Below are 10,155 nucleotides of genomic sequence, written 5' to 3'. Positions count from 1 at the left end.
CTAAGTTTGGGAAGTTCTCTGCCATTATTTCTTTGAATATTTCTTCTAGTCTTTTCTCTCTTTCTTCTCCTGGGACTTCCATAATGTTCATATTGGTACAATTGATCTCTGTGTCCCAGAGATCTAAGTATGCTGATTCTTTCTTCTGCCAACTCCAATGTGCTATTGAAACCCTCCTTGGAATTTTTCATTTCAGTCATTGGAGTCATCAACTCCAGTAGTTCTGTTTGGTTCCTTTTAAAAATTTCTGTCTCTTTATACTGATTCTCATATTGCTCATTCATTGTTTTTCTGATACCTTTTAGTTCTTTCTATGTATTTTCTTTCATCTCCTTCAGCATTTTTATGATCATTTTTTTTTTTTTTTTTCAGTCTGTACACACTTTGGTCTTCTTTGTTGCTATTTCCTGGATTTTTAGTTTCTTCTTTTGGATGGGCCATCAGGTCCTGTTTCTTTGCTTGCCCTGTACTCTTTTCCTGCACACTATACATTTTAATTTTTTTAAATGTTAGCTCTGGGAGTTATTCCTTGAGATGTCTGTTTCTTGATTTTTTTAACCAGTTGGTGATAAGACAGATTTTCTTGAACATCTGCCCAAGATAAATGCATGTGCAGGGCTTTCCCTGCCTTTCTGAGCCTGTGTCTTGACCTGAGCTTTTGTTTGTTTGCTGTTTTGGAGTTTACGGGAGTTTGTTTGTCTCCTCAATTTCCCAGGAGACAGCCCTCCCCCTCATGGGTGTTTGAAGCCTATAAGTCATACCCCTGAGTGTCTGCCTCTATAGTTTCTTACATTCCTTTTGTTGTGCCAAGTTGCTTTTGCCTGGAGGGCAAATTCTGGGAGCAGGAGCATGGTAGAGAGGACTTTCCCATGTCAGTCTTTCCCAAATGAAACAGGGCCAGGGACCATGAAGGGAGCAAAGACCTGCTCCAAAGTGCCGTGTGGAGATCAGGAAGGGTGCAAAGAGCTTCTTCCATGGGTCCTGAAAGCTGAGCTTTCTCAGCCTACCCAGCAAATGCAGCTCTTCAACTGATGTCCCCCCAGCCCTGAAGATGTGTAGCATCTTTAAGTCTTCTCAGCTATTGCTTTTGTCTGAGGCAGGATGAAACAATGTCCACCCTCAGAGCCAGGTTCCCAGCAAAGTCACTAATCAAAAGCCTTGATCAGTGATAGGCCATTCCCACCCTTGGTCTAGGGGAAGGGGATTTTTATGCTCCTTCCTCTCACCAGCAGGCTAGCTAGGGGCTGGACCCCACAGAAACTTGCTGTGAGAATAGGGGATGGGCACCAACAGCTGCTACACTCTGAGAGCAAATTACTGTTCTTTACCATAATTCATCAGTCTCTGTCTCCTGCTTTCCTTGGATGCTGTATAGCATTCTTATGACTTCTGGAGCTTCAATTTAGTTGTTTCAGACAGTTCCTGCCTGTTTAATAGTTGTTCTGATGGAAAGACTGAGTCCTGGCACTCTTTACTCCATCTTCCCACAATCCCTGTCAAGATTCTGCAATTCTAACAAGAGCTTAGGTGATACTTATGTTGCTAATCCATGGACATGTCATGTAGCATGACTTTTGAGAACTTCCCACATATTGGAAAAATAGTACATGAAAAATAATATTTAATCTAATACTATATGTGTTAAGAAAAATGTAAATAAACAAAATGTTCATCAAAAATGAAAATATAAACTGTGCAAAGCTTACACCATAGAATATTATATACATGAAACAAAGTGAATGTTATATTTTAAAACAAAAATCCACATATCAAAGATTAATTGCATTATGTTAAAAAAATATGCAAAACTTTAAAACATACAAAAGAATAGATTGTATATGGCTTCATAAACTTTTTGAGTAATTTTTTTATTTAGTAAATTTCTAAAATTAGATAACTATTCACAACAAATTTGTGGCAATGTTTTCTTCTGGAGAATGCAATATAGGATTGGGATCCTGGATGGTCAAACACATCAGTCCTTGCACTTTCATCAATTTATTTCTTTAGCATATGAAGCAAATGCAACCAAAGAGTAAGATTTGATAAAGCTGGCTGTTGGTAGAAAGATATTCATCATCATATTGTCTATCTTTCTCTATAGGTTTGGAATATTCATAACTAAAAATAAATTAGAAATAAATTCACAAATAAATAATAGTGTAAGAAGTCTAGCACTGATTATTGAAGAAAGTAAATAGAATTTTCTAAATGTCTTGAGAGACTTTAAAACTTTATACAAATGCATTTCTCCTGAAGAAAATATATACCTTGTAAAAATATGAATTCCCTTTGAGCTTGTAAAACCACAAATGAAAATTATTGTAGGGTCGATATAGCATCTAAAATAGAGCAGAAAAAAGATGTTTATGTTTTTCATTTCTAAAACTTTTGTTTTAAAATTTTGATTAGAGAAGGAATTCATATTCATTAGAGATTTGGAAAATAAAGGAAAAGAAAAAAGTTCACTCATTTCCTAAAGTACCCATTATAACTGTTTTCAAGTAATAACCAATATTTATTCATCACTTTGCTGTTTACCTCTAGTCACTCCATCTTTCATATATATGATATAGATTTTATACAACCTCCTACACATACCCATATATACATATAATTCCAATGCCTTACAAAGTAGAACATACAAAATAGTGATCTGTCTTATAACCTATTTTTTTTACTTGAAATGAATCATAAATTATATAACCTTCCTCTTCTCCTGTCTCTGACCTAAAAGTTCCTGTTTGAATATTAGAAGCAACAATCTCCTCTTTGTTTCACTCTTTTCTTCCAGTATACATCCAGGGTCACTGTCTAGGCCCATGAACTCTTACACAAAAGCTCCTAATCAAGGTTGTTCTATACCTAAAATAAATGTTTATGCATTACTAAAAATAACATTTTCCTACTATAAAATGTACCTCACATACGGATCATAGTATATTTAAAAAATTTTCTGTAAATGAACATCCAGATTTTTTTCCAATTTCTTACTATTATAAAGGAACACCAATGCTTGCTTGTTTACATAACTTTACCTGGTCATTTACAATTTTTTAAAAAATAAGTTCTAAGAAGGAGGATCCTAGGGAATATGGTTATGTATGTTATTAAGGTTTTAATGGTACTGTCAAATAATCATTCGAAAATGTCATATCACTTTACACCAACTACAAATAAAAGTGTGATAACTCATTGGATGTACTTTCTACCTCTCAGCTTTTATGTAGTTTGTCCTAATTTCCAGACCTCTCCATTTAAAGTAAAAGGCATAGATGAGATGCTTTTGATATCTTTTTCTATTACTTTCTAGATGATCTCTTTCATCAAATGTAATAAATTTTGCATTTCTGTGCCCTTCCTTAACTCTAGTCTCATCAGTACAAGATCTGGCAGAAATTTCTTGGCCTTTCTGGAACTGGTACATAATTTTCCCTATCCTGGTATCTCCTAGAAGCTGGGAGAGAAAAAAGAGAGACAGAAGGATAGAGAGAGAGTTGGACATGTATTGTTCATGTATAAATCTTTTACAAGATTCAATATATTTTTATTTACATAATTAAAAATTAGACAAACATAGGTAAAAATGTTTTTTGAAAAAATCTTTAAAGTAAGCATTGTTAGAATTAAGAAAAAGATGACTCCAAGTAAAATGGAGAAGTTATAAGCAACTAAATCCCATTTCAAAAAATAAAAAAAGATTAAAAATGAAAAAGAACTAGAATGATGCATAAAAGCAGAAAACCCATAAAAATAGAAAATTAAGCATGTAAGTTACATCAAAAAATAAAATCTTGCTGAATTCCACCAGTATAATTTAATTTGACAAATATTTATTGAGCTCTTGGTAAGTGCCAGGTAAGTAACACTAGGTCCTGAGTATTCGGTGGTGAACAAGATATCCAAAGAGCCTCCACTCACTAAGTTTAGTTGAAAAGATACTAACCAAGCAATTACAAAAGTGATGTGCATCACCAAAAGGGAAGTTCAGGATGGACAGAGCACATGTCAAGGATTTTCTAAAAAGGTTGGAGAATGTCCTGAACACATTGTCATATACACAAGTTCTTCCTCATCATCCCTGATCAGCTATGGAGCAGCCAACATCATATTTAATGCTGAAATACTAGAAAGAAACACTTTCCACACACACACACACACACACACACACACACAAAATAAGACAAGAGTGACTGCTGTCTTCGATAACATTTTTATAGAAGTTCTAACCAAGGCACTGGTACAAAGAACAATTTGGTACTAATCTTATAGGAAAGAATCAGAACAATGAAGCTGTACTTATTTCAGAGTATTAAAAAAGATGCAGCACTTCAATAACATTAACTCAATATCAACACATATGATTGAGCATTTACTCTATTCCAAGCACTAGGTGAAAACTAAAAAAAGAAAACAGGAATAAAATGGTGAACAAGGAGTTTGCAGTCCAGTGAGTGAAGACAGACAAGAAATGATTGCAATATAATATGGTTAAGAACAGCACAAAAAGTGAACACAGGGTTTTCCAATAATAGGAGTACCAACTAACTCCTTTGCAACTGAATTAGAAATAAAGCCTTCCTGGAAGAAATCAAGACTTGTCAGAGCCCTGTAAGCAGGAGGATTGATTTAAAAATGTAGGATGCATTATAAGGAACTCAGCATGGCATCCCAAAAAGGACTAAAGTAGGATGAGAAATCAGTTTGAGAGAGATTATCATAACCATAAGAGGAATTTAGAATTTCCCCAGAAAACAGGCAATTTAAAGAATTTTAATTGGTGGAATGGTATTATCAAATCTATGTCTCAGAAATGTATTAAAAAATCAAAGTGCATGTTTAAGAGTTATTGCAGTAATCTAAATGACAAAAGACAATGACCACAGCTAGGCTAGTGATGATAGATATGGAGAAAAAAGTCTGGATTCTATGGGTATTAAAGCCATAGAATTCACAGACTGGTAGAGGAGCAGGCAGTGATAAAAAGAATCAAACATGAAATCAAGATGGGTGATGGTGCATGGATTGAGTTAGGAAATCCAGAGGAGAAGGATTAGAGAATTAAAATGATGAATTCAGGTTTGGCCATGTTAAGCTCAAGATGCTTGTACCATTTTCCAATAGGAAATACACAGTATGCAGTCTTACGATCACAAAAGATGTGTGGTGGAGAAGCAAAATTGTGTGTCATTATTGTATGTAAGAGATACAAATTCCAGCCCTTTGGGATAGAGAAGATCACTTAGAATAAATAGGTAAGGCAATTCCCTTTTCTTCTGACAGTAGACCTGAGTGGAATAAAAACATTCCAAAACATTTTTCTCCCTTTTTTATTAACCCATTTTAGTTGTATAGATAGGAGTGATAAATGGGTGACTTCAGAAGCCCAAAACTGAAATATTGGTATAGTCAACATGACATAGGGTTATTTGTAGCAGTTGGTTGTTCTATCTCACCTCAGATGTGTTAACTAAGGCTGAATAAATCATAAATCATTGGATTTCAGACTCTTAGCATAGAAGAATTATCTTTAGGAGCACATAACTGAGTAGATTCCTCTCTTTATGTTATATTTTCTTACCTGTGGAAGAGTGATCTTAATTTTGTTTAGAGATGGGGAAAACAGATTAGTATAAATTGGCTTAAGGATACTGTCATTATCATGTCTTATAGGAAGGAGAATAACATAAAGCTAGATTCTGTTCAGGGCAAGACAGATGAGGTATTTCTGGCCCATGGTCAACTATGACTAATTCATTCAACAATGATTATATAAGGGCTACTATAAGCCAGACATTTAATTACAAACATAGGATTCAAGTTTGGCTTCTAGGAGATCATAGTCTAGATAATTTAACTAGAAAATAGACTTAAGGGAAATAGTTTCCCCTTGACTAGGTGCTTCACTGGCTTAAATATAGAGTCATAGTTATTACTAAGAATGTTAGTAAGTGCAATAGAAAATCAAATACTAATCTCAAAGAACTAAAAATCAATTACTTTCAAAGAGACAAAAGTTAATTTAATCAGGATTTCTCTCATTTTGAAACTTTGTCTGAAAAAGTTTGAACAGTATGCTTGGTGTCTTTGTCCCTTTTACTTTGTTGCTATTCCTCACAAACCTTGTTCCGTGAGGTGGTGATTGACTTAGATGTGCTTTCCCAGGAAGTGGCTGTTGATCTTTACTACTGATAAACTCAAGCCAGGAGACTCCTGGAGGCAAGCGGTGGTAACAAGGACCCGGAGTGAACACACAACCTGAGAGGGCAGATGTGATGGGAACTTTTGAAGGAGGGAGTGGGGAGGAAGAAGAAGAAGAGGAGGAAGAGGAGGAGGAGGAAGAGGAGGAAGTGGTGGAGGAAGAGGATGGGAATGGGGATTGTGACTGAGAATCATTACTTTCTTTAACATGAAGCAGCCAGTTAACAGCCTGGGGATGTTGGCTTATCACATTGGTTTGGGGTGCTACTGTCAACCACTTTTTCTTCATGAGACCAAGTTCAGAGTTCAGGGCAAAGTGTGACATCTGCTCCATTACTTCAAAGTTGTCTTCAGGATCTTGATTAAGTTGTTTTTCTTTCATAGGGAGTAGGAAGTAAGATGAGAAAGAATTCTGTGGTAGAGAAAGGATAAGAACTAATTTCACCTCAATATTGCCCTCAGGACTGGGCTCAGGTGTTGGTATCACAAACAATGTTGCACGACGAGGATCTTTCCTTCCTGTCAGATGTGGACATTGAGATTTTATGCAGGAAGCACAAGCCAAACAAACCATATAATTTGATGAAATGCGGGGACCAGGACGAGGATTTGGCCTTCCCCTCATCCTTCGAAAGAGAATCTGCCTAGAGAGATCCCTCTGAATTTTAGTCTTGGAGATAGAATTGACAATTTTATTTACAACATCATCGGGGACAGTTCCACCTTTAACTATGCAGGGTTGGATACAATCTAAAGTCCATCCAATTTCCTTATTTGATTCTGTCTTTGCAAAAAGATGACAGCTTCTGTTAATCTGGAGGCTGGAGCCCAGTGTTGAAGCAGCTGTGTTCCTGACACAATGCTGAGAACTTGGTAATGATTCACCTAAGAAATTTTGTTTGGGATGGGGTGATGGTGACTCTGTGATCCTGTGTTTGGAACCTGGTGAAGTTGTGTTTTCAAACTTGAGATGACAAACTGGTGAGCTCAGGGTCCGGCAGACACAATCAAATGAAATCACCATCTGAGATTTGGGCTGGGACAGTGGCAAACTCTGAGCCTGGTGGACAGAATGTGCTAAAGGTGATTTCCAAGGTTTTGAGTGGGACAATGGTAAACTCAGAATGTTGGGATTAGTGCTTACTATAGGTGTTGTCTGAGGTCTAGGGTTAGGTGATGGAGAGCTCAGGGTTATTTGACTGGGTTCCATTGAATATGATGTCCAAAGGAAGTCCAGGGAAGATGTTTGAGGATTGAGATAGAAGGTTGGTGAGCTCAGAGATTTCTGATTTTGTTCTGATAAAGATATCCAAAAGCAGTCCAATGAAGATGTTTCCTGAGATTTGGATTGAGGTAATGTTGAATTCAGGGTTCTTTTATGGGGTCCCAAAGAAGATGATACACAGAGAATGTCTAAAGATGATGCTTCTTGATGTTGGAAGGGGAATAATGATGAACTCAAGACCGTTTGATTGGAATTCAATGAAGGTGATGTCTGGAAAAATTCTAGGGAAGATGTAATCTGAGGATTGGGGAGGGGAAACAGTGACCTCGGGGCTGCTTGATTGGTTTCCAGTGATGATGAAATCCTGTTGAGGTCAAGTGAAGATGTACTCTGAGATTTGGGATGGGACAAGACTAAACTCAAGGCTCTCTTATTAGTCACCATTGAAGGAGATCTCCAGTGCAATTCTGGTGAAGATGTAGCCTGAAATTTGGAGTGGGATAATGGTGAATTCATAGCCCTGTTATAGAAACCCTGTGAAACTTTGTCCTGAGACTGGGAAGAGGGTGACATTGAAAAGCTCTGGGCCATCTGATTATAGCCTAATGGAGGCACTGCAACATGATTGCTATGGGATTCCACTCTAGTCACAGGTTGGTTATTGAGTTGATTTAGATTTTTACCTGTGTACTGATGTGCTAATGAATTTGTTGTGGCCAACTGGTAAGAGTGGCATAATGGCACAAAGTGTTGATCATAACACGCTAATGGTATCATCTTGTGCTAGTGGTAGAAGCCTTTTTGAAAGCAGTGGATTTGGGGGGGATGTTTTTGTAACTGTTAGAGTCTTTTAACTGGATTCCATGGACAAAAGCCACTTTTAAATAAAAACGACTTGGTAGTTTTTAACATCTACCTTGGAACCTCCTTGTTAGATTCCCAAATATTATAGAGTGTCCAGGAATTGAGATGTAGATGAGGTTGAAAATAATTGTCACCATTTGATATTCTCCTCTGTCATCTTCTTTTTAGTGTCCTAGAGATTTTCCTCCTTGAGGAAATAATGCCTGTTAACAAAATAGTAAAGAAAGTTCAGAAATGGTCCTGATAAGGATATTAATTTTCTCAATTTGTTGTGGTGGATAGAACAAGGGCCTTATGCCACATACAAGCTAGTTACTGAGTATATAATTTTTTATCTTATTATTTTTTATCTTATATTGAGATATATTCACATACCATGCAATCATCCAAAGTGTACAATCAGTTGTTCACAGTATCATCATATAGCTGTGCATTCATCACCACAATCAATTTTTGAATTTTCATTACTCCAAAAAGTAAAAATAAGAATAAAAATAAAAATAAAAGTAAAAAAGAACACCCAAAACATCGCCTACCCACTATCACCCCTATTATTCATTTACTTTTTGTCCCCATTTTTCTACTCATCTGTTCATTGACTGGATAAAGGGAGCTTGGAGCCACAAGGTTTTCGCAATCACATGGTCACACCATATAAGCTATATAGTTATGCACTCATCTACAAAAACAAGGCTACTGAATCGCAGTTCAACAATTTCAGGTACTCTTTCTACTATTCTAATACACTAAAAACTAAAAAGGGTTAACTTTAGAATTCATAAGAATAACCTCCAGAATGACCTCTTGACTCCATTTGAAAATGTTCAGTCACTGAAACTCTATTTTGTTTCATTTCTCTTCCCCCTTTTGATCAAGAAGAGTTTCTCAATCCCACAATGCCAGGTTCAGCCTCATCCCCAGGAGTCATGTCCCATGTTGCCAGGGAGATTTACACCCCTAGGATTCATGTCTCACGTCGGGGGAAAGGTAGCAAGTCCAACTGCTGAGTTGGCTTAGAGAGAGAGACACATCTGAGCAACAAAAGGGGTTCTCTGGGTTGACTCTTAGGCACAATTATAAGTAGACTTAGCCTCTCCTTTGCAGTGACAAGCTTCATAAGGGCAAGCCTCAAGATTGAAGGCTCAGACTTCTAAATTGGTAGTCCCCAATTTGCAAGAATATCAGGAATTGCCCAGGGGGGAAAGCTTAATCTTTCCAAATTTTCCCCAGCCTCTCAAGGGGGCTTTGCAAATACTTTTTTTATTCTTTGCCAGAATCATTCTGGAATGTTTCAGGGCTTCACACTAACCTGTACAAACCAACCAGATCTCACTCCCTATGCAAGTTTCCATGTAATTATGGTGTGTGAATAAACCAACCATACAAGTTAAATTATATAGTGTGCTACAGAAAATATAGCTTTTGCACCAAATAAACATCTCTTCCTTTGGTCTCCCACAGAAGCTGAAGTTTTAAAAACACCATCAATATCATCCTTTACCCTTTAGTCTGATTTACCTTAGTCCTAACCAAGTCCATTTTGTTCATATCTCTAATCAAAGTCTGATCTCTTTTTCATTTTCTTTAAAGATTTTAAACTCCAATTGCTTCTTTAAAGAAGGCCTCTTTAAAGCCTCTTCAAAGTTTTTAAACCTCAATTTCTCACCTTTAAAATAACGGTATATAATATTTATTGGGCTAAAGACTAAATAAGATAATGAATGCATAATGTGTAACAGTGCCCAGGTTATACATAGGTGCTCAATAAAAGCTAATGCATATTTCTGACACTCTTTTTATTATTACTTTAGTTTTAAAATGTGATAAATTTGATGTATGAAACAAAAGCACTTTAGAGAAAGTTG

At 36.4% G+C, this 10,155-nt stretch overlaps 1 protein-coding gene across 1 annotated transcript; it reads right to left on the bottom strand.

The window, feature by feature from the left end:
• Window positions 1-6,322: 6,322 nt before the first annotated feature.
• LOC119529407 (casein kinase 2 subunit alpha' interacting protein) lies at window positions 6,323-8,203 on the bottom strand (the record flags this gene model as incomplete). The annotated part of the gene is made up of 1 exon (XM_037829795.1): window positions 6,323-8,203. A coding segment is annotated over exon 1 (1,881 nt), but the record flags the coding sequence as incomplete, so codon positions are not given.
• Between the last annotated feature and the right edge of the window lie 1,952 nt (window positions 8,204-10,155).

Source organism: Choloepus didactylus, chromosome 1 (genome assembly GCF_015220235.1).
Source record: "Choloepus didactylus isolate mChoDid1 chromosome 1, mChoDid1.pri, whole genome shotgun sequence".
NCBI classification, from domain to species: Eukaryota; Metazoa; Chordata; class Mammalia; order Pilosa; family Megalonychidae; genus Choloepus; species Choloepus didactylus.
Note: the sequence above shows the minus strand (reverse complement) of the source record. Positions and strands in the feature narration are given on the sequence as shown.